Source organism: Ceratotherium simum, chromosome 17, assembly GCF_057802395.1.
Source record: "Ceratotherium simum simum isolate JZ-2026a chromosome 17, ASM5780239v1, whole genome shotgun sequence".
Classification (NCBI taxonomy): Eukaryota; Metazoa; Chordata; class Mammalia; order Perissodactyla; family Rhinocerotidae; genus Ceratotherium; species Ceratotherium simum.
The window spans coordinates 55,069,170-55,096,711 of record NC_141916.1 but is presented as its reverse complement, the minus strand read 5'-3'; the positions used below and the strand labels follow the sequence as shown (position 1 = coordinate 55,096,711).

The 27,542-nt window shown below is 43.7% G+C and overlaps 1 protein-coding gene across 1 annotated transcript in view; it reads right to left on the bottom strand.

Annotated features, from left to right (window-relative positions):
* The window catches only part of ANO2 (anoctamin 2), a 331,112-nt gene that overhangs the window by 74,832 nt on the left and 228,738 nt on the right, over positions 1-27,542 (bottom strand). The window contains exon 17 of the mRNA XM_087441928.1: positions 5,269-5,343. Coding sequence (XP_087298054.1) covers positions 5,269-5,343 — 75 coding nt within the window. The remainder of the gene's footprint in view (positions 1-5,268; positions 5,344-27,542) is intronic.

Sequence of the window (27,542 nt, the reverse complement as noted above, 5' to 3'; positions counted from 1 at the left end):
CTCATGAGATGTGAAGGCTTTAGAGAGCTTTGAGCAGATGAGTGACATGATTTGACCTAGATTTTAAAAATATCAGTAGTCTGTGATCTGTAGGGGGACGGTATAAAGGCAGGGAGCTCAGTTAGGAGGCTAGTGCAACAATCCAAGGGACGGAGGAGGGTTTCTGACGGCTGGTTCCCAATACACAAGTATAAGTAAATGATTGTTGGGGCATGGGAAGAAAGCTCAGGCACCTAGCTCTAGAGGAAGGACATTGCCTCTGATAATCCCCTCCCATACAAAAAGAAAACAAAAAGAGGATTAACTCAAAAAGGAAAGAAACTTTAGCTCAGCACACTGGGTTGGATAAGAAAAAGAAAATTCCTCTTTGTCCATGCTGGTCTGTCTCACAGGTGGAGAAGATGAACACAGCCCTGGGGCATTTCTTTGCTCTCATCATCCCATGAAAAATACCCCCAACTATCTGTCAGACTGGCATCCCTAGAACTCTCCTCAAGGCCATGGTCCTGGCATCTTCTGCCAAATCTGAGTCACAGGGGCTGGAGGAGGGAACAATATTCGACAGTAGGTGCCTTTGGCTTACTCTAATTCCATAACAAAAAACGCTCTTTTATAAACACCACCCTGACCCTTTTATCTCACACTCCACACCTTGTTCTAGGGTAATGCCAACCCCTTTTCTTTAGAAGATTGATTTTTTTCGGAAAAAAAAAAGAGGAAAAGTTAGTGCAAAATAAAGACTTTTTAAACTTAATAGGTAGAGGACTATATAATTTGTTGCCCAACCTGGAATACTTTTGAAAGTAAAAATGAGTGCTATTAGTAATTCTCTGTCAACAAGGTTAATCCAGGACTAGCCTAGAGCACCTGACTCTAAAGAGGTGACCTTTAAAGGGGGCTCAACCCCCTTCCTACCACTCTACTCCCAGCTCCTGTTCACACATTCCAGTCCTCACTACTTGATGGTTACAGTTGGAGGTACCCAGGTATAGTGAGATTTTCAGTTAGTTCTTGGTTCTGATGCAGAATCTCTCATTTGTATCACGATTTGGAGTTGGGTGGGGTTGGGAAAGAGAAGATAAAAGAAGAGATAATCATATATTATTTCTAAACAACACACAAAAAAATTTCCTACCCTCCAATTTAGCTTTAGGAGGTCTCAATGGAATTTAAAATAAAATCAGAACTCTGGGGAGATGGCCCACCATTGACCCAGTTTTCAGTATTTGTCAATGGTGATGCAGTCATCTATTTGTTGTTGACAGTGAGAATGATGATGACACAAGTTCCTCTCAGACAGTAGATAAGCTTCTATTTTCAGTCCTCTCCTCCCCTGACCTATCAGTAGCATCTGACCCAACTGATCGCCCTCCCCTCCTGCAATACTTTCTTGGCTTCCAGGAATCCCCACCCTCCCCTGGCTGTTGCTTTTCAATCTTCCTTTTGGCTCCTCCTCATGCTCCCAAACTTTAACACTGCAGTATCTTGAGGCTCAGTCCTTGGAGCTTTTCTCTTCTTCTCTCACTTCCCTGGCGATCTCATACAGCCTCATGGCCTTAAATACCATCTATATCATCTGATTATGTCCCCAGCCTGGACGTCTCCTCTGAACTCCAGATTGATATCCATCATGAAGGCAACTCCAGAATTCCTCCCTATCTAAGTCAGGAATAACTCCAGCTTTTTGATGGCTCAGGACAAAAACCTTAGAGTCTTTCTTGACTTCTCTGTTTTACACCCCATGATGAAATTCTGTCAGGTCCACTTTCTCTCCTTGCGGTGCCACTTGCATTGATCTGACTCTTGGTTTTCTGTTTTGTGCCATTGATCTAATTATCTATTCCCACAACAATACCACATAGTCATACTTATTATTGTTTTATAATAAGTTTCTATTTGATAGAGCAGCATATCCCTCCTTATTCCTCTTCAAGAGTGTCTTGACTGTGCTTAGCCTTTGCACTTCCATATAAATAGTCAAGAAGATGATATAAGAACGTTAGAATGTTATTGTTCCATTTATTGCCCACCCAAATTATATATTATTGTTGTGTATATTTTAATTCTATCCTATTTTTAACCTCATGAGACATCAACATTGTTGTCTTCACAGTCAAAGTTCATGTTGGTTTTCCCACATAATTATCACTTTTATTGCTCCTCATTCCTTCTTAAAACTATAGTTTTCCATATGGGATCACATCTAAAATACATTCTTAGAATTTCCTTTCATGAAAGATTCAGTTGGTGGCAAAGTTTCACTCTTTGTCTATAAATATCTTTATTTTATCCTCACGATATTTCTACATGACATTTTTCCTGGGTATAGAATTCTGGGTTAGCAATTGTTTTCTTTCCAGCACATGAAGATAGTGTGTCACTGTATTCTGACTTCCAATTGCTGTGAGAAATTAACAGTCAATCTAACAGTCTCTTCACTGAAGGTAATTTGTCTTTTGATTTCTGAACATGTTTGAGATTTTTCTAGTGTCTTATATAGTCTATGATTTCACTGAGATGAATCTAGACGTAGATTTCATTTTTTCTGCTTGGGTTTCATTGGTGTTCTTCCATCTGTGGATTGGAATTCTGTAGTGGATTAGGAAACCATCAGTCACTATATCTCATTCATTAACTATTCTCTGTCCTCTTTTTCCATCAGTGCAATTAAATATATGTTAAATCTTCTCATTCTATTTTAATTTCTCTTCTGCATTTCCACCTTTTGCCTTTCTATGCTGCATTATGGATAATTCCTCTAACCTGTGTTGCAGTTCACAAATTATCTCTTCAGCTGTGTCTAATTTGCTATTATACCTATCCATTGTTGTATATATATTTATTATAACACATATTTTATATATATTCATTATAATATATTATATATATTCTTTATAATATGTATTATATATTCAATTCTAGCAGATTTATTGGTGTGTTTTCAAATCTTTTAAATAGTTTCTTAGTCTTTGCAGATATTCTCAAGCTGAGTGTTTTAAGCTGCGACTAATATTTCCAATATCTTTAGTCTTTGCTGTCTATTTCCACTGGTTCTTTCTCATGGTGCTTTAGCTTCTTGTGTAATTGGTTATTTTTTACTGTTATTTTCTCTTCATTGTCCTTGAAAAATTCTTTTGGAGGACCTTTTGAAGTCTAACATAAGTATGCCTTCCTAGAGAGAGAATTTGTATTTGCTTCTGCTGCGCACCTGGAAGCACTACAGTCCTGGACTAAGTCCACACCCTGAGGTTCCCTGGTCCTCTTATGTGATAAGCCTGGCTGTAAATCCACAATGGGGATTGCCCAGGGCCACTTCTCAGCGACAGGCTTTTGTTTCTCTTTTCCTCCCTGCTCTACTTAGAACATAACAATTTTCTCTGCAGTCGCATAAGTAGGGAGGGGGTGGATTTCGTTCTATTTCCTCTTTATTCTGAGAGTGTAGCCCTTTAGAATTCCAATTTAATTTGGTGAGGACTTCCTGTTAGAATCTCTACTTTGAGCCAGCCATACCCCCTAATCTCTATCCTCTTTGCCCCATAAAACCACCAAAACCGAAGCCCAAGTTTGCCTAGATGGCAAAATGTCCTCAAGGTAGAAGCAGCATTAGTGCCTGGGTCTTTGGTTCCTTGATTCCCATTTTCCCTTAGAGTTTAGCCTTGTATTCCTTACTATCCCGTAAGCCCTCCAAGGCTTTAAGAAGACTGAAAAATACATTATCCAATATTGCTTTGTTATTTTCAGCAAGTTGGGATGTTACAAATATCCTAATCTACCACTACTGGAGATAGAAGTCTATGTTACTTACCTATTTTCTTATTTATTTACATATTTTGTATCTGTAAACTCCTTAAGGGAGGGATTATTTTGTTTTATTTTCTGCTCTATCCCCAGTGCCTAAGAATAGTGTCAAGCACATAGTTAGCACCCATTAAATATTTCTTGAATGAATGAATAAACTCTTTGACAACAATGTGCATATTGTGGGAGGCTTCAAAGTGCTAAATTAAACTTTATGTCATTCAAGGTTAACACATTGCAATTCCCCACATATTCTTGCATAAATTCTACATGCCTTGTTCTTGTTAAGCAATGAGAAGTTAACAAACGTAGACTTCTAAGCTTTGGCAAGGCACCCATCACCTCTGCACTTCATCTACAAAAGGACGAGTCAAATTAGATGCTTCCCTCACTTTTAAATTTCTGAGACCAGGACATAGTTCCTGTCCTCAGTGGTTATGATGGCAATAATAATGGCAATAATAACCTCAGGCTGAGGTTAGAGTTACCTCTAGCCAGTAGGTCCAGAAAATTATTATGATTTCAGTCTCAATTTTTGGAATAAGCAATCCGTCCTCCACTCTGCAACTAATGTGTGACCCTGTTTAGAAATGCTATAAGGACACAACTCTCCTTTGTAAAACAGAAGCTCCAGTCTTGAATCCTGGAAGGAATCTACCCATAAAAAGGAGGCAGATGTCTTAGTGACCCAAGTTTAGTCTTCTAAGAGGACTGAGTCTTCAGTTACAGTTAGAACCTCAGTCTTCAGTTATTGTTAGCTCACCCATCCTGTGTCCCAAGAATGAGCTGCTGCTACTTTATGGATCTGACTCAAAAATGAATCACAGACTCCTTCCTTGCCTTCCCTGACACAGCTGAGACCATCTGGGCCTTTCAAAAAGGCCCTCCCAAACTCTAAAGGAAATAAACACAGTAACTATAGGGAAGCTGAAGAATCAGGCTTACAGAGCCCAGGCTGACCATCTCCTGTGGCTTCCAGACTCTGTTCTATTCCACAAACTGTTAGAGAGAGCCAGCTCACACCCCAAACAGGCTTCACAATTCTGCACCCATCTTACCTGATTACCTCTTCCAAGGTTTTGGTCTGTCTCAATGTGGAAGGCACCGTCTCACAACCCACCCCCTGGAAGTTCCAACTTCAAACATCTGTGGTCAAGGCTGTGAAGATAGAACCCCCTTTTGCCCTCTTCTTTCTGGAAAAATAGAAGCCCCTTCTACACCACTGCAGACCACTGATCCCTCCCAGGTCTGGCTTTCTGTCTGAGGGGATCATCTTCTCCTGTTCAGGTGACTGACACCAGCAATGGCCCCACTATCAGATAAGATCCTGCCCCTCTATGTAGGGCTGTGGCTTCCTCTTTACTAGCCTTTCACTATTCCCACAGTGTAATAGAATAACACATCACAGCATTCACAGAACAGGATCTAACATGCATAAGTCATAGGCAGGTGTTCCCTCAAGGAAATTACCATGAATAAGATGGAGGCAAAGTTCATCAAGTAACCTGGGAAACGATCTTTCCAGGTCAGCTTATCTTCGTCATCCTGGGGAGAAACAGGAGGGTAGAGATAATCAGAAGGCACAAATAACAGATATTAATTTTCTCTCAATTTTGCATAAATTTGCATGTTATTAATCATTCTTCACTCAACATGGGTATTTTTCTAGTCTCTGATGCCTTACTTTCCATATCAACAATATCCTTCCTAATTTTCTACTTTCTAGATGAGCTGACATAGACTGGAAAAACTATGGTGAAAAGATGACTGATTTGATTTCAGCCTCTTGGGCTGAAACCCTCCTATTGGGCTGAAGTTCTAGTTCAAGACCAGCTGTGTGATCTCGGACATGTCTCTTAACATTTCTGACCCTCTATTTCTTCATCTGTAAAATGGGCACAGTCACAACTACCATCCTGCCTACTGCACAGGATGGCTTTCTTTGCTTGTTTCGTTTTAATGAGAAACATGTGAAGTTGGTAAAGCAACAGACAAATGGCAGATACAACCCAACCAGAGGGCAGCATCCTACAAACAGATCATCCTTTAAATAAAACATCAACCACTGGAAACTTAGATCCTAATAACTGCACAAATTACCCACAATTTTTATTCTTCAAAGAACCTGTATGTGCCATCATTTATTTCCTCTAAAATGGCTGTGTTATGCCCTGGTCACAGATGTAGACACTGAGAGGTGCAGCTCAATCTGATGCTTTGCGGTCAGTCTGGCTGAGAATCTGACCTCTTCCCCCTTCAGACTGGGTCCAGTTCACCCAGGCTGCTCCCCTGGGACAATCATATCACTGACCACAGTCTTCCTTCAGCATGCTCTGAGGACCCTCATTTGGTAGGGTGATGCCCACAAGGTATGAATGCCAAAAATTTCTGCCTACTAATTGCCATATAATTTTAGTCCAGGTGCTTGATTTCTCTGAGCTGCAGTTCTACAGACCTAGAATTGATATAGTGTCCTGCCTACTACCAAGGTTGTTGTGAAGACCCTCTGAAGCCATGTGGGTGAAGATGCCATGAAAATGGCCAAGCACTCTGCTGGGAAGGTAGAAGTCCCTCTGCATTTCTGCAGTGTGTCTGAATCAAACTCAGTAAGTGAAGGTGAAGGCCCCTGCTCTATTTTCTCTTCCCTCCTCACTGCTATTTCAGAACACACCTGATTTGGCACTGGCAACAGTGCCATCTAGCCTTGAAAGCTTGTACTGTAGGCTAAGGGCCTTCTTGGCCTAAAAGACTTCTTTCTAAAAACCTTTGTGCACCGACTGCGTGCAGACCTTGGTGCCAGGCACAGTGGGGAGACAGAAGAAAGTGGATATAATTGCTGCCCCTGGGGGCTCACAGTCTAATGAGACACAGGGGCACTCACACACCATAAAGGTTCACGAATCACTTGCTGGTTTGGGAGTGAGGGTTATCTTGGGAGTGAGCCTGTGGGGAACTTGAGAAAGGGAATGATGCATCCTTCTCACTGCATGTCTGGAACTGAGCACAGGGCTGAGCTGACTTAATAAATGGAGGTGGAAATGAGCGTTAAGTCTGAAGTCATTTAGTAATCAGCACTTTCGTTTACAGATGATGTAAACAGGGATACTGAGTTTTTCAGAGACTTAGTGATAGAATCAGGTCTCTAGGCTGCTAGCCCAGCAGACTTTCCACCGCACAACGAGAATAAATACATGTTGTGACCATTCTGAATAGGTGGGAGCATATAAACCTATTTCTATTGGGACTGGAACAAGACTCATTCATATTCTTCTAAATTAGGCCAAACATCAAGAGGGAGTAGCATTTCTTTCTTTTCCCCTTCAGTATTAATTCTTAATTTCACTCACGCTAGTGGTATTTTCCTCTAAGATTTTGATGCAGAAAACTGAAGATGGGTAGGTGGATAATAGCACTCAATAGGGACTTTGAAAAGAAATATGGGGATGCAGGATGGGGCTCATCCTGAGGCCTCCCTAATTACAGTGAAGGTTTTGATGATTCCCTGACTCTTTTTCTTGTCTCCGGTCTAGAGATAAGAGGTTCTGCCTTAAATGCCAGCAAACCAGGTAGGTTCTGAAATATCAGTGGTGAGTAAGAAAGAGAAAACTCCAGTTAACAGCTTCCATGTTACCCGTTCCTCACCATTGGGGCTCCCTGGGTGAGGAGCAGGGCAAGAAGAAGAAGAAAAACCTAAGTCTGGTGCATGAGATGAGGAGAAGGGGGGAGGGTGAGACTGGGTTCAGAGTGGCCCTCAGAGTGGAGTTATACAGTCCTGGAAGAAATGGGGGAAAGGGAAGTAAGTACAAGCAGAGGAGCAGGAAATATGGCCCAAGATGAAGCAGGCTCCAAGAAAAAAGTACAATTGTATAAGATGACTAATAAACCAGTGGGAGGAGTTAGGCATCCGAGATGGTTTTGGCTAAGGTTTCCTGCCAGGCGCTTGTCAACCTTCTTCAGGACAAGGACCAAGGGCGATGAGATGTTTTTGGACCAGCCTCTACCCTACAGCGACAACTGTGTCCTGGAGAATGAGTTTTGGTTCAAGTCCACTCAACAAGCATGGTCTGAGCACCCTGGATGGGCTGGGCTCTGTGCTGGATCCTGAGGACATAGTGAGGAGAAGGCTCGGCCCTGCCCGGGAGGAGCTCAGAGTCCACTGAGGAAACAAGGAAAAGGATTTCAGAGCTAACCTTTGTAAAGATGGTGGCATTACTACTTTGCATAAAAATGAGACATAACTAAAAAACAATTGAACTGGATGTCTCTCTAAGCAACTATCTTAGTGAAAAATACTCATTTTGATATAGATGTTCTGGTGCTTGTTGAAAAATCTCGCCCTCTTATGTTTACACTGATGAGCTCTTTTTTCTGGAAGTCACTGCTTCCAACAAACACACACTTCTCATCCATCCAGACGCTATCCAAACACAAGAGGCAGAGAGAAACACAAAAATCACAGCCTGCCTCCCAAGCTCCCAAAGTTACTAATAAAGACGACAGGGAGTAAAGAAGCCTTTACATATAATAACTGGCTCTGATAATGGAAGCTAATTAAAACCCTCCACTCACTGGCACATTAAAAATGTGAAGATTCATGGCAAAATACCATTAATAACCACACTCTGCATAAGTCACACAACCAGCTGATGGAAGAATAGAAAGAGAATTAGACTCGGAATCAGAACATCTGAGCTGAACTCTTGGTTCTAATACTTACTCATCAAGTGACTTGGGGAAATCCTCAGAATCTCAGTTTCCTCATCTGTAAAGTAATTATATTCCTATCTGTAAAACAGTAATATCTACCACACCAAATTACCACACATTTTATTTTAATTAGCCAACCTGTGGAGAGGGCCAAGCAAGTACACCTGCACACAGAGGTGAGAACTCCCAGCGCCTCCCTCTCCTTTTAAAACAGAGATGACAACACTTGTCCCACCTAAGGGGCAGAGGGATTGTGCGGACCACATGAGTGACTGCTGTGAGAGGGCTCTGTAAACTATAAGGCATCATACAAAGTAAGTCTAACCAGCTTCATGATTGTATCAAAAGCAGGTGACAGGGAGCACTTAGCTGATGTCACCATTGTTAAGATATGGCCCTAGCTGTCGTCTGTGCTCATTTCTTTGTCTCAGCTGCCTTGTGTCTGTTCCTGGACTACGGCTCCCACTGCTGAGTCTCCAAACAGCAAATAGCCCAGTGATGTTCATGTGAAACAACAGTTGGCAAACTGAACACTTGGAAACCAATCACTGAAAATGCTGCTGGTGAGAATACTATTTAAACAAATCCCTTGGAGAGCAATTTTGAAAAGTGGGCAATCATCCTTCAGTTGGTATTTTTTTTGCATTTCTTTAATTAAGGTATAATTTACATATAGTAAGATTCACCTGTATTAGTTTGCAGTTCTGATAAACATACACTGTTATGTAACCACGACCACAACCAAGATATTGAACAATTCCATCACACTCAGTCCCTTTGTAGTCCATCTCCTCCCCCAATCCCCAGCTCCCAGCAATATCTATTTCTGTCCCTTTAGGTTTGCCTTACCCAAAATGTCATATAAGTAAATTCATACAATGTGAAGCCTTTTGATCTGACTGCTTTCATTTAGTGCAACACACTTGAGACTCATCCCTGCTGCATCCCCAGGAGTCTGCTCCTGTTTGTTGCTAGTAGGATTTCATTGAATGCATGTGCCACAGTTCACTTACAGATCACTAACTGAGAGATGTTTGCATTGTTTCTAGTTTTCGGAGATTATGAATAAAGCCATTATAAGTATTTGTGTACTGGTTTGGTGTAAGCATAGGGTTTCATTTCACTGAGGTAAATACCAAGTAGTAGAATTGCTGAGTCATAGGGTAAATGTATGTTTGATTTTATAAGCAACTACCAGACTGTTTCCCAAAATGGCTGTGCCATTTTGCATTTTCACCAGTAACATGAGAATTCCTTCCTCTACTTTCTTTCTTCTCTTTAAATAAACTTTTTATCTCAGGATAGTTTGGATTTACAGAAATGTTTCAGAGGGTGCAGAGTATATATATATGTACACTCTGTACGCAGTTTTCCCTATTACATCAGTAGGGGTACGTTTTTCACAACCAATGAATCAATATTGTACATTATTATTAACTAAAGTTCATACTTTATTTGTATTTTATTAGTTTTTACCTAATATCCTTTTTCTGTTCCAGGGTCCCATCCAAGATACGACATTCTATTTAGTCATCATGTCTCCTTAGGCTCCTCTAGACTATGATAGTTTCTCAGACTTTCCTTGTTGTTGACAACCTGGTCTGTTTAAGGAGTACTGTTCAAGTATTTTGTAGACTGCTCCTCAATATGGGCTTGTCTAAGTTTTTCTCATAATTAGACTGAAGTTATGGCTTTGGGGGAGGAAGACCACAGAGGTAAAGTGCCATTGTCATCACATCATATCAAGGGTACAGGCCATAATGTGACCTGTCACTGATGATGTGAACCTTGATCACTTGGTGGAGGGAGTGTTCCTCAGGTTACCTTACTGTAAAGTTGCTCTTTTTTCCCTTTGCATACTTTACTCTGTAAAAGGAAGTCACAGTTAAGGGGTGGGGAGTTATATTCCACCTCTTTGAGAGGGTAGTATCTACAGATTCCCTTTGGTTTTTAATTCAGATTTTTATATTTTGGATTTACTTATAGCAGGGCTGTGGAGAGGAGATGCTCAGTCATACCAGTGTTAATGCAGATTACTCTGAACCTGAAAAAGAAGAATGAAGATGAAAACTGCCTGGTGATAGTAAGCATCATGCCTGGGGCAGAACTGGATTGGGCCTCAATGGAAGCAGGCTGTGGTCCTCTTTATTTGGGGAAGCGTACAAGGGGCAGGAAACCAAACACCATCATCATCACCAGCAGCTTCTTCATCATCATCTGCCTCACCACCTCCAGCTGATAACAAGCAGATTAGGAATAGATAGGGTCAGACTGCTTTCTATTAGAATGTTCATACAATGAGCCTATGTTCCTGCAAATATTTCAGGGGCAGTGTCAAGGAGAGGAAAAAATAGTGGATTTGGAAGTACAAGATCTGGGCTTCATTCTCTGTCTCTTCCTCTTTATCAGCTAAGCAAGCTTAGGCATATTATCTAATTTCTCTGTGCCCTCAGCCTCATCTCTAACGGGACATCTCCAAACCTGCCCTACTGAGCATTCCATGAGTATACCATATATGTGATAGTATTTGGAAAATTGTAAGTTCTGTCTAACTGGGAGTTGTTACTACTCCTGTTTCTATATAGGAAGCATTCACTGGACATTACTGTGTGCCCAGCATTGTTCTTGCACTAGGCACAAATGATATGCATAAGAATAGCTCATACTCTTTGCCCTTAAAGAATGTCCTATCTAGTAGAAGAAACTGAGAAAGATGAACACAAATTATGACATGTTATGACACATGTCATGTGGACATGGAAGAGAGAGTGACTGCCTGCCTAGGGGAATAAGGAAAGACTTCAAAGATAAGGAGACATTTACTTGTGACTAAAAGATGATAAGAGTTTTCCAGGGTGAAAAGAGAGATGAAGGTATTCCAGAGAAAGTGCCATGTGCAAAGCACTGAGCCATCACAACATAGTACTATCAAGTGGTTCTGTGTAAGAAGAGTAGAGAGCAGACAGCCGCAGGGTTTTAGGCAGGGAGAAAGTTAACTCATCTGACCTTCCTGTCCATTTGGAGAGATGTCCTCTCCCTCCTGTTGACTGCCAGTCTCCACCTTTGTGAATCTCACTGTCTCCTCAAGGAGTTTGCTCTCCTTTATTTTAAACCAGTGTTCTCAGACTTCAGCATGCATCTTCAAAATCATCTATAGGACTTGTTAGAACAGATTTATGGGCCCTACCCCAAAGATACTAATTCAGTAGGTTTGGAGTGGGCCTGAGAATTTGCATTTCTAACAAGTTTCCAGGTAATACTGGTGCTGATGATGCTGATACTGTTGGTCAAGGGACCGCATTTTGGTAACCAGACTTTAACCATTTCCTTTCTGCTGGGTATTGCCATTCAGTCTATAAACATACGAAACAATAAGTGCTACCACTTTTAAATTGCTAACAATGTGACTGACAATCAGCTAAGTGCCTGAGACATCTCCCATTTAATTCTTGCAATAACCCTTGAAGCTATGATGATTATCTCCATTTTATAGCTGGGGGAAGTGAGCTCCAGAACGCTAAGGATCTTGGTCAGTTTTTGCAGCTCTGGAATCTGGTGTGTTTGAGTCCAGCACCCTGCACTTTGCATGATGTTGCCTCTGCAGGGCTCTGTCATATAAAAAATAAGTAGACCAGGGGCCGGCCTGGTGGCATAGCAGTTAAGTGTGCACACTCAGCTTCCATGGCCTGGGGTTCGCAGGTTCAGATCCCGGGCACGGACCTACACACCGCTTGTCAAGCCATGCTGTGGTGGCGTTCCACATAAAATAGAGGAAGATGGGCACAGATGTTAGCCCAGGGCCAATCTTCCTCAGCACAAAGCGGAGGATTGGCATCAGATGTTATCTCATGGCTAATCTTCCTCACGAAAAAAAAAAAAGTAGACCAAATAGTAGCCACAGCATAGGAAGGAAACTAGAAGAGAGTAGTGCCACCAAAGCCCAGGGAGGGAAGTTTCAAGAAGAGAACACAGGTCTTCTTGGCAAAGATCAAGTAAGTCAAGAGCAGCAAAGCATCCATTTGAATTTGCCATTAAGGTCATCTGCGACCTGTGAAAAAGTTTCAAGTGAATGATGGGAGCAAAAGCAAGACTGCAGACCATGAGAAAGTAGATGGGAGGTAAGAGGAGTGAGAGCTGCTATAGTCTGCTTTCTCAAAAAGTTGGAGGCAACACTGGGTTGAGGCGGAGTTTAATACTAGTATTCTTCACGCAATACCCTCTTCCTGGATAAGATCATGACTTTATTGACCACCCAATTATTGAGGACTCTCAAATATTTATCATCAGCTCAGACCTTTCAGTTGAGCTCCAAACTCATTTGTCCAACTGTCTAGTGGACATCTTCAGTGGAATTTCCCAAGCTCAAAATGTCCCAGAAGAATGAATCATCTTGTCCCTTAAAACTTCCTCTTCTTTTACATCTCCTAACTTAGTGAACTGAACCAGCACCCCCTGAGCAGGGAAAGCCTGAAACTGAGGCATTTACTTAGGCTATTTCCTCCCAAATACTCACCTCAATCAACCCCAAGTCCTATTGAGTCCACCTCCTTAAACATTCTCCTGGTCGGCCCCTCCTCTCTTTTCTACCGCCAGTGCCATAGTTCAGGCCCTACGCATCTCCAGTCTCATTATCCTCTGCCACAACTATTGACTTTCTTGTCTTTCTTCCTCATGGACTGTCAGGTCCAGAGACCAGAGGTTTTATTCATCTGCATTTACCTGGTATTTAAGTACAGTGTCAGGTACATAGTGTAAGCTCGATAAACGTTTGTGAAATCAACGTGTCTGCTATCAGGTTCATGGACCTCAACTCTGAAAACAATCTTGGTGACACTCAGTCAGCATCACCTAGGTCCCTCTCTGGGCAAAGAGGCAAGCAGGGCATGGCCTATACACTATTAGAATTCGTGAGGCCAATGCTAGGTGAGAATAAGATTGACAGTTCCTCATCTCTGTCTTCAGGGACACTTTTTTGCCTTGACTTTCTGAGACAAGGAATCCAACCATTACAGCAGATGGAGGTCTTCTATGAACCTGGAGTTAACTGAAGCCAAACCTGCCCTCTGTCACAGGCAACACCATGGAGAACTGGGAATGGGGAGGGTCTGCAGTGCCTACATGGGTTTCTGAAGGAAATCATTTGGAGAAACTACCTGTTTCCAATCATGACTTGGGTAAACCAGGGCTGGTTAAACTGTGTGACAGATGAGGGCTGGTCCCAGACAGGGGCCTCATGGAAGAGTAGGATTGAGAGACTGACTTAAAACAGGGATTACATAGAAGACTAAAGAAAAGTCTTGATCGAGGTTCAACTGTGTCTGAGTAAGGGTCAAATAATAGTAGTTTGTTCCAGTGTCATCACCAAGAATACAAGCTCTCAAAGTTGACCAAGGGCCACTCCCAAGGTTCCTGTGCTGGATGCCTCCATGATATATCATTATTTGACATGGCTGGTTGGAGGACACATAAATACTTGGAAAACTTGGAGGATGGTGTGTTGAGAAGGGGTGAAAAACTGGGAAGAGAGGGACAATGAGAAGAAGTGTAAGATACTTTTCCATTGGAGGGTCCTTGGGACACTACCAAAGATAAGAGTCCAGGAAAACCCAGGGACTCCTGGGCTGTGGGAGAAGGTGAGGGGCAACAGCCTGATCTCATATAGCTGCAGGTCTCAGGGTTAACGAGCTTTATGCAGTTTCATAAGCTGGCCCATTGTGTATATCAATTTCCCTGGGCGTGGGGGACACCTCAGTGCAGTTTCATGTGGAAATCAGTACTTGAGGCAGCCAATGTCATAAATTCAGCCACTCACAGGACAGCATGTGTTAGAGGGAAGAGATGGAATTCAAGCCACTTTCACTAAATGAACAAAAGCCATAAACTTTGATAGGAGTTATGCTGTGAATTTCTGGAGCCCTCCAGATATATATTGAATAAAACAAAGAAGAAAAAGATAATGAGGCTCAGGGCTGGGGCCAGCAATCTGTGAAATGGGGCCATAAAATTGCACTGGAGTAAAACATTCTTTGCTTATTTATCTTCCTTCTCTTCCTCTCCACATCTCCTTTTTCTTCTTCCCTGATAGAGCTGGGCATCCCAGCATCCTTGGTGGGAGAGTCAGCGATGCCCCAGGAACATTGCAGTGCAGTCTCATCTGTAAGCAGCTGCCTGGGTTGGATTCTCAGCTTGAATATTTATTGACTGCATGTTACCAACTTCTCTACACGTCAATTCTCTCATCCATAAAAACAAGATTGAAAATAGTGCCAACCATACAACATTGCTGCTGTGAAGATGAAATGAAATAACACATGGGAACATGCACATAACTGTGCCTGGCACATAGTTAGAACCCAACACTTGTCACCTAATATTATTATCATCATCACTATTATTGTTTCATCCACTAGGGACCCTGGCCCTAACTGGGACACATCAGGTGCAGTTTCCTTGTCCAAATGACAAGGAAACCCCAAGTTCAATTTGGGCAATGCTTCCTACAGCACAGACCCAGGGGCCACTCTTCCTGTCCCAAAGCCACACAGCCATCCTATATGACCTCATTCTGCCATTCTGGTCCCCCATCTGCCCTCGACACAGCTTCTCAGCTCCCTGTGCTGGGTAAGCCTTCAAGACCTCTCACAAACATCACCTACTCTAGGAACAGAGATCCCCACCAACTTCACCATCTTCTCTCTCTCTTTAGTTCTCTCTTCTAAAATAGCTCCTCCTCCAGGAAGCTTTCATGGCCTGACCTGAAAAGTGAGGCCAGCCTATGACTGCATATCCCTCCCTTCACTGAGATTGAGCCCCCCATAGCTCCTGTCACCATGATGTCAGCCCCCAAAATGGTCTTGGCCCCCATAGCCCAAGCACAAACAGCCTCTCATACTAAGACCCCCAGACTAAGACTCCCAGACTAAGACTCCAAGTCTTGCCCCTCAGCCCTGTGGAATTTCCCCTGACTGACCTCCAGAGACTTCTAGAGCATCTAGAGATACAGAAAGACTTTTAGGGAACAGGGCCTCAATCTAGGAAGGGAATCTTGGCAAAGGGACATGAGGCAGTCACATGGCACAGCACCTAAGTCTACAGGCATGCCTGAAACCCAGGGCAGAATGCAGTGTAATTTGTGGCTAAAATGGAAAATATTCTTTATTCCTCCCACTGCTTGGTTTTCCCAGCAGACACAGAAAAACAGACTCTGGCTCCCTCTCTCCCCTCCTGAGGTCCAGCCTGCTTATTCTTCTCCCTCTGGCTCCCCAGACAGCATGCTGCTTCACTTTCTGTTTCCCAGCTAGCTGCCTTGGTCTTCCTGGGTTCCAGTACTGGACTGAGCATCTCTCCCTCCCTTACCCCAGCCCTAAACATTCAATTGTGTGCCCTGCCTGGATTTGGATTACAGACAGTCCCTCCCCACTCACTCTCCCAAGGTGAGACCCTTCTATATTGTGGTAGTGGTAAAATGAATCTTAGATGGGCTGCTCCTAACAATGAATGAGAGGCTGGGGCGGGCAAGCCACTGTTCCTCTCTGGGCCTCCCTGCTTGTAAAAGGAGGAGGCTGGCTAAACCCATCAGTGCTCTCCACTAGTACTAGATGTATGAATCCTTAAGGTAGAACCTTATTTAGAACATCACACAAAGACCTTAAGCCGAACAACCAGGGCCTTGGAATACATCTAAACTCGGTGCCGTGGCCTCCAAAACTTGACACGTTCTGGGCTCTGGCTCCCCTTGAACCTGATTTCCCACCATTCAATCTATTGCTTATTCCATTTCAGCCACATTGGCTTCCTTCCTGTTCATCAAACATAGCAAGCTGGTTTCTACTCCAAGACCTTTGTCAGAATCCTCTCCTACCTCTTTACCCAGCTGGGTCCTCTCTCACCCTTCTGCTCTCAACTCTAGCATTACCTCCAGTGAGGTCTTTCCCAATGGCCATCTTCTGGCCTTTATTATTCTCTATCACAACACTCATCACTCTCTGAAGTTACCTTGTTTATTTATTTACCTCCTCTCTGTCTCCCTTAGGAAAACATAAGTTCCACGGGGGCAGGCAGCCTCTGTGTCTAGTTCACCACTAGCTCTCGAGTGCTGCGATCAACCTGGTCTGGGGAATTCACTTGCATGTGTGACTCATTGGGTGAATATCAGTTTGGAAACAATAGCCTAGCTCATTTTGGCAGTGCTCAGTGCTCATAAGGTTGAGATTGAGTATTTAGTCTCTGGGTGGGTCAAATCTAGCTTCACACAGGAAGAGCCCACCAAACAACTTTGTGCCACTGTCTCAGGTTACACACCAGTGCCAAAACCTAAGGGGAAAATGCAAATGTTTCATGGTAACGTTTCACCACTTTATGAGAAATAGTAAAGTGCATGTCCCACAGGCGTGTGCCAATAAGGACAGCTTTTCTCATGGAAAACAATACAAGGAAGAGTTTTAGCCTGTGAGTGATACCCAGCTGCGTTCTGATCCACCCTCCTGCCTCTGGGCAAAGAGGCCATAAGCCATCCTGTGCTAATCATGAAGACCTCTGTGACAGATCCTGCAGATACACTTAGCACCTCCTAGTGTGTCTTGTCCCTTTAGGTCACATATGATGTCTTAGTCTAAATTTATAAGACTCCAGCTTCAATTTGGGGTCTTTTCCTCATGTTCCAGCCCACAAAATGGAGAACTGATCTGTAAAACATTTGTTTATAAACTTGAAGTTTCTTGAAATCCTCCCTTATTCTTGCTTTCTTCAGGCTCAATACTCATAATTCCTTTTTTCCTACTAAACAAAAATGGAAGGAAAGCAGTGGCTCTGTGTTTCTGTCTGTAGCTATTCCTTCTGCACCAGGCTGAAGCTCTAAGGGGTATCCACACCTTACTGTGCTGGGGCAGGTGGGGGTACTGGGAAGCAGGTCCTTAGTCCTGGAGAATGGAAAGAAGAGAGTTGGTGGCTCAGCTCCTAGTAGACACTCAGGCCACAGAGAAGATAGGTTGCCACGGTGCAAGGGTGAGGTTGGAATGGGACACCCAGGGCAACGTCACTGGCTCCCACATTAGCTAATCATCAGAATCACTAAGGGGACTTTTCAAAATATGCCGATTCCTGGCTCTGCCCCAGATCTACTAAATCAGAATCTTAGGGGAAAAGAATATGGTTTTGAAAATGCTTCATGGGTGACGCTGTAGATCAGCCCAATTTGGGAAAAACCATTCTTGAAGGCTGACTCCTCTCTTGCTGTTTTTGCTCCAGGACCTATATTCTTGTGGCTTGTCCCTCTGTGAACAGATTCTCTGAGAGGAGTTCAGAGTGGAAACAAGCTTGGAGATAATTCCCTCATGCACAGTGTCTACACAGAATTCGTCATGTCAGCCGCAGTGCTGGCCCAGCCAACTTTCCAACTGGCTCCCATTCATGCCCCTTCCCCGCCTCTCCCGTCACCCGTAAGCTGATTGTAGGGCTAGAGCAGGCACTGATCAGACTTGAGTCCAGGAATAAATTTCAGGTCCACTGTGCTGTCTCAGTAGCTCATGGATAAGAAGGGCAAGAACTGAAGGTGAGAGGGCTGCCCGTTCATCACCATGCTTGAGAGACCAGCAGCGGAGGCACGGTTTGACTTTCAAACCATTTATTTAACATGTCATAGAAGGCCTGACAGCATCTGATTATCTTACTTAATTTATGCAGTTTCCTTGCATTTCTTGAACTTATTGGGCTTTAAAATTCCCCACTATGCAGAGAGCACTATAACAAGTGCTATATTAAGACATAGTCACTGCCCTCCACTCAAAAGCAGAGGTGGCAGCTTCTCAGCGTGAAAAAAAATGACATTTCGAAACATGTTGGTAACTTTTGCTTAAAGATGTGCCCTTTGAAAGATTTCACATGCAAACGAATAAATAATGAATCTTGACAATACCCATGTATTCTGGTCAGAAGAGTACAGGCAAGTGATGTTCACTGTTTTGTTGACAACATCAATCACTCTGGCCTCAACCCACAGACAGAGCTGTCACTGTCACACCATGGTTAGATGATCTACATCTAAAATCGTGTTTGTTTTCAACTAGGACTGCATGAGAAACAATTTTCATCAACTTGAAACAACAGTCAACTGGCAAAAAGACACTGCAGTTAACTCTCACCATGGTGTTTGGTAACACCGGCTCCTTTAGCAAGCAATGTTTGTTGGTTTGGTTTCAGATTTTGTTAGTTGGTTAGTTGCTCTTCCTCTTCATTAAAAACAAGGGCCAGAACAAGTGGGAAGAGATCCCAGTAAGTAAAATAGGGTAAGACACGTAGGACTTTCTAGGTCTTCCTTAAATCTGGGGTCACCAGTCAAGGAGATGTCCTCCATTATGCTTCAGGAGAATGGAGTGAACTCCTAAGCTGGCACTTCCTGTAGACACACCCAGGCCACTATAACACATACTGTTCAGTAACTCGATCTGAATTTAATAAGTAAAATAATCCATAAAAGGGATTGCTCCTTCCATACGGACTGTAGAGGAGGTGAGATCCTGTCCAAGCCACTCATGCCTTCTCTTTGGGATCAGAGCTCTCCATCACCAGGAGTCAGCTCTGTCTTTCTAGGCTGAGTTCATCCTGGACAGAGCCTCAGGACAGAGCCATCCAGGACAGAGTCATAGCCACAGTGACAGAAGTCAGTGGGCATGGGCCTCAACTCACCAGGCCCTGGCACAGAGAGGGAAATGGAGCCAAAGAGAGGAAGAAAAATACAGAAAGTGGAGGAAATCGAGGAGTAAGGGAGAGGATGGTTGCTCTGTGGTTGAATGTACAGGTGGTCTCTGCCCAGCTTCCTTCTTTGTCACTACCACCCCACAGAGCCCAGGAAGAGGCTCTGTACACAGTGGGCTACAGAGTGGAAAGTGTGTGCAGGTCCCAGCATGGGAGCGGGGACTGGGCAGACTCCACAAATCCAACTCAGACCCACAGCAGCTGCTGCACGTGCCTACTCATCTTGCCAGGCAAGGAAGGGAAGGGCCTGGGGCCCCAGCCAGGAGTCCAAACTCCTACCCTGTGATGCTGACGGCAGAAGCCACTGCGCTGCTGCAGCTCCCAGAACATGCCTGTCTCACGCTACATACACAGATCTTGTCATCAGCCCTTCCAGCTCCTTAGTCAATGCTGAGTTCAAAGGATTGTTCTTGACACTCAAGAGGGGTTAAGATATATTAATAGGCTGGTGGGGTCAGGCCTCTCAGATGCCCCTGGTGTGGTAGCCCTACCTGCCCAGACAATTGAGAAGAGGCACTGAAAGTCCTTTTACAATGATTTTATATGCATCCACTGTGTTCCAGGGACTGTGCTGTGGCCTTTGTGCTCCAGGACTCTCAGTGCCATGACAGAGACAGACGGGTAAATAGTTCCGGTGCAGTGAATAGTTGGTGTGGAAGACGGTGGAGGAACTCGTAGCTTTATGTCTTTGGAAAAGATTCAGAAAAATTCATGAATGAGTGCTCACATACACACGAGCATGTTGGCAGATGTGCGTGCATGCACATTCACACACACACACACAAAATCATGCTTGGTGGTCTAGATGTGCCCCATAACAATGACTCTGCCTAGCTAAAATAGTGGTCCAAGACTGACTGTTCTATCCATCCACTCATCTATCCATCCATCCATCCATCCATCCATCCATCCATCCATCCATCCATCATTTACTGTGTCCTTACTATGTTACAGGCTTTCTTTTCAGGATTCTTTACATATATGATCACATTTATTCCTCACAATAACATTATAACACAGGAATTATTCGTCTTATTTTATTTACAATAAAATTAAGACCCAGGAAGCTTAGTTACTTGATCAGAGTTACACTAGTAAGTACTACTAGTACACTAGTAAGTGGCTGAGCTGGGATTTTACTCAAGATCTGAATAATTCCAAACCTATAATTTTTTTTTATGTCTTCTGCATTCCCCTCATTGTATTCTTCAGGAAGCTGGATTTTCCAGGTACTCACAGATGTTCCACATGCACAATCTCCCTCTCTTTTAGGAAATTAAATATGCCAATGCATATTACGGGCTCCTAGAAGACCTGTAGTATCTTTGTTTAATCCGGTATTCATTGACTCAATTATGGAACCTCTTGGGTGGTAAACTACCCAGTTCCACGGCAGTTTGAAAAAAGTTGCTTTATTCCCTTACCTGATCTAGGATCACAACCCAGGACTTCTGCCCCCCACCAAGGTATTTTTTCTTCTTCAGCCAGCAAATAATGATTTGACCATAAGCCAATCAATAATCCATCCTGTTGCATCTCAGTGATGTTCTCCTTCCACAGGCTCTTCACCTCTATTTCCCGGAGCTTCAGCATGTCTCCACAAAACACAGAAGGTAAAGGGGCATTAGACCTCACAGAAGTGATGGGTTTTGTCTGGAAGTTAGTGTTGAGCACACGCTGGAAACTTCTCATCCTGTCTCCCAGCTCTGAGTCTTAAACTGTTACTGGCCCACGGCAAGGACCCATCTTCACGGTTATTCTAGCTTCACACCATCTACCTCAGACTCTACCACCGGGCTATCAAGACAACAGCCTTGCTTTCTACAATCAGTCTCCCAATCCCCAGCGTTGTTGCTAAGGAGAATATCTATCCGTACTTATTTCTCAAGTTTCTCTTTCCATCCCTCTCGTAGTTCTCCTCCTGAAAAAAGAAACAGACTAGCAGGACCAACCCAGACATGAGCAACCAGTGCCCAGAAGGGATTTTATTCACTGCCTCAGAAAGAGAGAGTGGGCCCTGCCTCTCCCCACCTGAAGCCAGGAACCAGGAACCAAGGGTAACACAGTGGTATGTTCGCCTGAGGGAACCCCCTCCACTCTGCAGCCTGCTCCACATCCCTGTTCTCCCATCCCCACTCACGGAGTCAACATACATCATCTCCTTGCATTCCAGGCCCTGCCTTACTGCATTGTTGGGAAGTGACTGCCAGGGAATCTGCAGCCTCAGCTGCTCCAACCAGGCTCACTGCTCTGCACCACAATATACAGCCACCTCCCTGTGTCGTGGGCTAGGGGATCTTTTTTTCCAATGAGCTCAAGTCATCCCAAATGCTTAACCCCCAAGAGTGGCTGGAGTTGGCCCCCAGAATGTGCAAAGGGCATCCTTTACTTAGTGAACAAAATACACAGCTTAACACAAGAGCTTGCCCTCTCCTTGGTCTCCTCACCATTTATCCATCTCCAGGCCCTGGGCAAAAGGCAGCCAGGGCTCTCTGGGATCCCACACAAGCCAGATCAGAATTTATGAATGAGGCATTACATTTTGATTGTTTCTGCCACAGAAACAGAATAGTAAATATTGAGGCTGAGAAGGAGAAAGGAAATCTACCTCCCAGAAAATAGTAGGCAGCCTGGAAGAAAGCTCCCAGGACAACAAATGCCTGAAAGAAACGAGGAGACTCTCCTCCCTTCTCTCGCTTCTTTCCATTCTTATTCACCACGTAGTCAATAAATATTGATGGGAGAGAAGGAGGGAAGATGAGAGGGAAGGAAAGAGAGCCCCAAATTCTCCTGTTCAGTAGCACCCCTGCTGTCTTCTTCTCTCACTCCTTCTTGAGTCCGGGGAGGAAAACATCAGGCAGTTACCCCAGGGCTGCCCTGGAGTCGAGGCCTCATCGTCACTGGTTTGTGTTGACGAAGTGTTCTTAAAGTGGGGTTCTAGCCTCAGTTCTGCAATTTATTTGCTGTGTGACCATTCATGAGCCAGAAGGGAAAAAATTGTTTAAATTCCTCACTACCAAATTTTACCTTAAAGTAAAATGATTTTCAGAACTATGCTCAGTACTATGTTCATCTCCTTTCTTCCCCAAAAGCTTCCAGCTCCTACCAAATCTGGCCATTGATACACTTTCAAATGGAGACTCTTTGGTGGTTGTGTAGTAAAGAATTAACCTTAACCAAAGAGAGGTCTGGCCTTTTCCCTCAGCTAATTAGAATGCCACGCCTGATGGGAGCATCTTTGTTTGCCTGGGTGATTTGGCCACTAGACTGTCTAATAATGTGATTTATGATGGGGTGTTTGGATCACATGGTATCAGCCCTACCCCGAGATGGGCTGGAGACTAAAGGGCAGCCATGCAGGTGGTATGTGATCAAGCCCCAATAAAAACTCCAGACACCAAATTTCAGGGGCATTTTCCTGGTGATACATGGTGAGTATTTTCACCCATTGATACTGAGAAAGTGACACTGTCCTGATTCCATGAGGAGAGGACACTGGAAGTTCTGTGTTTGGTACTTTCTTGGACTCCACCCTAGGCACTTCTTCTCTTGGTTGATTTCAACCTGTATCCTTTGCCTGTAATAAACCATGATGTGGGTGTAACAGCTTTCAGTGAGATCTGTGAGTCCTTCTAGCAAGCTACCAAATCTAAGGGTTGTCTTGGGGACCCCCAGACTTGCAGTTGGTGTCAGAAATGAGAGTGGTCTTGTGCGTACTGGGCCTCCTAAATTTTCAGTTGGCTAATCTTCATAATTGGCCTAAATTTTCATGGTGAATAATATTGATTAATAGATTCATAGATGGTACTTCCACTGCTGGAGCCATTCTTAATCTAGTGGTCTATAAACTGACCTAATGAGGACTCTTAGTTCATGAAAAGATTACACAGATATCCTTAAATCTAGTAGTCAACTTTTACAATTGTGTAAATGAAAGCACAAATTGCCATAATGTCAGGTTTGCAATTTTGGGAAGTATTGATAATCCTTAATGGAGATAACAGTGAGGCATTAAACAACATTCTTCATGCACCCTCAGCGCTTGGCTCATTCTGTTGATATACAGTCATCGCTTTCTGCTCTGTTTGGTTATCTATGTGTCTTGGTGAGCATGAGACTGTGAACTCCCTGAGAGCAGCAATAGTATCTTACTTATCCTCTGCTTTCTGGAGATCAAGGCCAAAAGTAATGCACTAAGTGATGAAGTGAACTGGATTTTCTGATCCTTCAAAGACAGTAAGCAGTTTTGTCCATGGATATGTGGATATGTGGTTATTACAGTCCCATATACAGGTTCTCTTTAAACTGTGAGCCCACATAAAATTCTACAAGTCTCCTGTTCCTCCCTAAGAGGATAGCCAAAAGGAGCAAATAAACACAGAGGCAGCAGAGCATGGAGCCAAGAGTACATAAGTGGAATTTAGGAGACCTGGGTCCTGAGCATAGCCTCATATTCCTTGGTGGCTATGTGACCTTAGACAAGTCATTTGACCTAAGACTAGGTCTTCTCATCTGTAAGACAGCAAGAAATACTGTGCCCTCTGGCCACCATAGATGTGCCAGGAGGTAATAATTATAAAGCTCATACTATTATAAGTTCAGATTCCACAGATATTTTCTAAGTATCTGCTACCTGTTAGGCACTCCAGAAGGCAGCTCCATGCCATTGTTTCATTCCATTAAGTCCCATATTCTGGCATTGAGGGGTAATAATGGGTAGGGAGTCATGGGTGGGGGTATAGATGACACAAGACTGGCCATGAGTCGATAATTATTGAAATTGGGTAAGCGAATATGAAGGTTCACTCTAGTATTTCCTCTATTTTTTGTATGTTTGAAATGTTCCAATAAAACATGTATTTAAAACAATCCTCTTGGCAACAATGTGAGGTGGGTCTTACTAGTTCCACTTTACCCATGGGGAACCAAGGCACAGAGCTAAGGAAATGTGAAGGTTCCACAGGATGTCAGAGTTTGGTCTAGGACCTGGGCTTCCTATCTCCATGGAATTTCCCAGACTCCCAGCTCCCCATCCCTGGGGAGATAACTGTCCTGAGTGGCTGCTACCTATTCACTCAGAACCACACTTGCCCTAAGAAAGGGAATCTTTGAAGATCTAGGTTTGCTTCCAGGGAGGTGGAACATTACACAAAAAGTGAAGACATGAGAGAAAACAGCTTTCCACCTTCCTTTCCTGTAACAGGGACCCCTTTCCACACTTCATTTGAGAAATTCAAGGAATATGGGGACTCCTCAAAGTCACAATCATCATCTGCAAACATGTGCTGAGTCCCCAAGGGCACTGGGAAGGCATCACTGGAGGCTCCAAAAGTGTATGACACACAGGCTTGCCCCTTAGTGACTTCCTCACATCCACTCACAATGATATTTTAAAATTTATTAGCAAACTGCACAGAGACAAAAATATCATCACAATAGTCTTTACCTTCCAAAAGATTCGCTCTAGAATGCAGAGAAAGAGGTCTGCCCACCTCTTCTGCAAAGGAAGAAATAGTGCATGCGTGTTTGTGTGCATGTGCACATATGTGTGTGTGTGTGTGTGTGTGTCAGGGCAGAGAGGCAGATGAAGCTGAACAAAAAGAAACACTCTTCTCCAAGGCCACCCTAAGGACACGCCCATCACAGCTCTTGGGCTGGCTGCAGCTTGCATTTGTTTGGAAGTTCAACCCTGGGATGTGTACAATTTTCCCCCAAATAACCCCTTGAAGGGAAAAATAACAGAGTGCCACACCAACAATACACGAAAGCATGGAGACTTATTCAACCATTTTCTTTACTATGACCATATTTTGCCAAAGCTCACGTCCTAGAAATCTCTCCCCCTCTGTTAAAGGAGAGTCACAAATAGCTGTGCTTTCTCATCCCGTGTTTTAACTTTTTCTCAAATTCTTGCAGCAACACATTGGTTAGCCAAACCAGAATACACCAGGGAGCTTGGAAAACATTGCCCAGTCACCTCTCCAAGCTCAGAAACTCCCACTGGTGCCTGTTATGTCACATGCCACTTCCACTCACATCACTGTGCGTGGCACTCCCAAGTTTTTCATCCTGGCTAGGGGCTGGAAGGGACAGCCTCTAAAGGCTTCCTCCACACATCCACCATTAGTTCTATCTTACTCTAAGTCAGTTAACTCTTCAAGCCATGCCTGGATTCCCCATGCACCAAATTCTCCGTGGTATCTCTAGGGCTTCCACAGAACCAAGAGATAATCAGCCAAACAAAAGCTAAACCCGTGACCATGTCTCCCCTCCCCTGCTCCAATCCAAGGATAGGTAAAAATACATCAACTGCAAGACACTGGGGAAAAAGTCAAACCCAAGCTCTGTAATTGTGGTCCATTTACAAGGCATGTTGTGTTGTCAGTGCATTCTCAGGGAGACTGTTCATGCCTCATGAAGGCGGAGACTATGGATGATAACAGAGGCCTTGTAATGTTCTGCAGTCTGTGCTCTTCTGAACAGTTGATTTGAAAAGCAGAATCCTTGGGTTGAAGAATCAAGGTCTTTGAATAAATGCTGCCTTAGGCTCATTTTCCTTCAGGTTAAGTTTGGACCTAGTGTGGAGGACCCCTGGATGTCATTTAAGGTGATTTTGGTTTAAGGGAATCAGCTTTCATACACGTTGGAGGGGCATGCACACGTGTGTGTGTGTGCACGCACACGCATTTGCAGGGATGAGGAAGTAGAGAAAGCAGCAGTAACCCCACACATGGAAAATCTCTGCCAAGTAAACTGGCACTGAGGAGCAACGTTTACCTTGGACAAGAGTCTAGAAAAGAACCAGTTAAAAGATAGTGTGAGAACGTTTAGAAAGAGAAACAATGATCAGAAAGAGCCAATGTTGGTATCTTACAGCAGGTAATGTCAAGGTAACTTCCCTTTTGTTTGAAAGTTCTACATAATATTATTTCTGGATTTCAGGAAGGCTTTTTTTGTGAATTGCATTTTTAAATAGGAAATGTATTCCTATGGTTCATAAAAACCCAAGGTCTCCATGGTGAAGATCTTCCTCCCATCCGTGTCCACATCTGTCCAGCTCTCACTCAACCTCTCCATCCCTCAGATTATTCATTTCTTGACTAAGCTTACAGAATGTCTTGTGAATAGAGAAGCAAGTACAAATGTGTGTGTATTTGTTCATATTTTTTCCCTTTTTCACACAAAAGGAAGCACATCACATATCTTGTTCAGTACCTTCAGCAAGGCTTTGAGGAGGGCTGTGCTATCTCTGTGGACAAGCTGGAGAAGTGGGGACTGGATGACACTGTGCAGTGGCAGGGACATGGTGCGGAACCAGAAATGGAATCTCATTCTGTTGACTTTCTGTCCAGGGTCCTTCCCACTGCATGGCCCTGTCTCCTGGATCAGCTGTTTGTCCACGTAAAGGAGTGCTTCTGAAGTACTGGCAAGCTTCTTGGAAGCAGTTTGTTCTCTTTGGTAGTTTAAAATCTCCCCTGGCAATCTTGCACACACCACTCATTCACTTAGTAAACCTTTTTCTCATAGGTCATGCAAAGGTAAACTTTGAGCCCTTTGCTCTTTCAGTGACTAAATGACCTAACTATGTGAAAGCCCCAGCTCAGTACTTGGCACACGGAAGCCACTTCATAAAATAAATATTAGTTGAATCTGAATAATCACTAAATTCCAATTTAATGGAACCTGGACTAGAGAGACTAATCATAAAGAAGGAACCGGCCTCTTGAAGAGCCAGCCCAGCGATAGTTTACTTTAGTAGCACAAGCCTTTCCTAAGCCAGTGGTCACTTTCTAGTCTCCTGCCAGAGAAGCAGAAACACAGTTTTCTTTGTATTCAATATTCATTTTGGGGATCTCAAGGGTTACCTGCTGGCAATATTCAGGCCCACCCACTGATAGAGCTGACCAAAGAGTAAGTGGGTCAAGTAGGGGTCAGAGGACAGAGCAAGGTTTGGGAAAGGAATGGGAAATGCTCTCCCAGGGCTAGCTTCTCTGTCCCGTCCTGGTTGTCCAGGCACAACCATCCTCCCCTCTTCGCCCATGGGGCACCCTCACCAACCAGAGTTCCTGAGGTCTGTGATCAGATTGATGTGGGGAAGTCACATATCTTTAGGACTTGCTTCACTCACATGAAAAAGAGGGGGACCCCCTAGAGAAAAAATATTTACACTGAGATCCTAAAAGTGAGAGAGAGCTCCCTGGGAATTAGTGGTGGCTTTAGTTGTAGACCACTGCCTCCCTCCAGTCTCTGGCGTGGAGAACAGTAAACTTGCCATAGCTCACGGG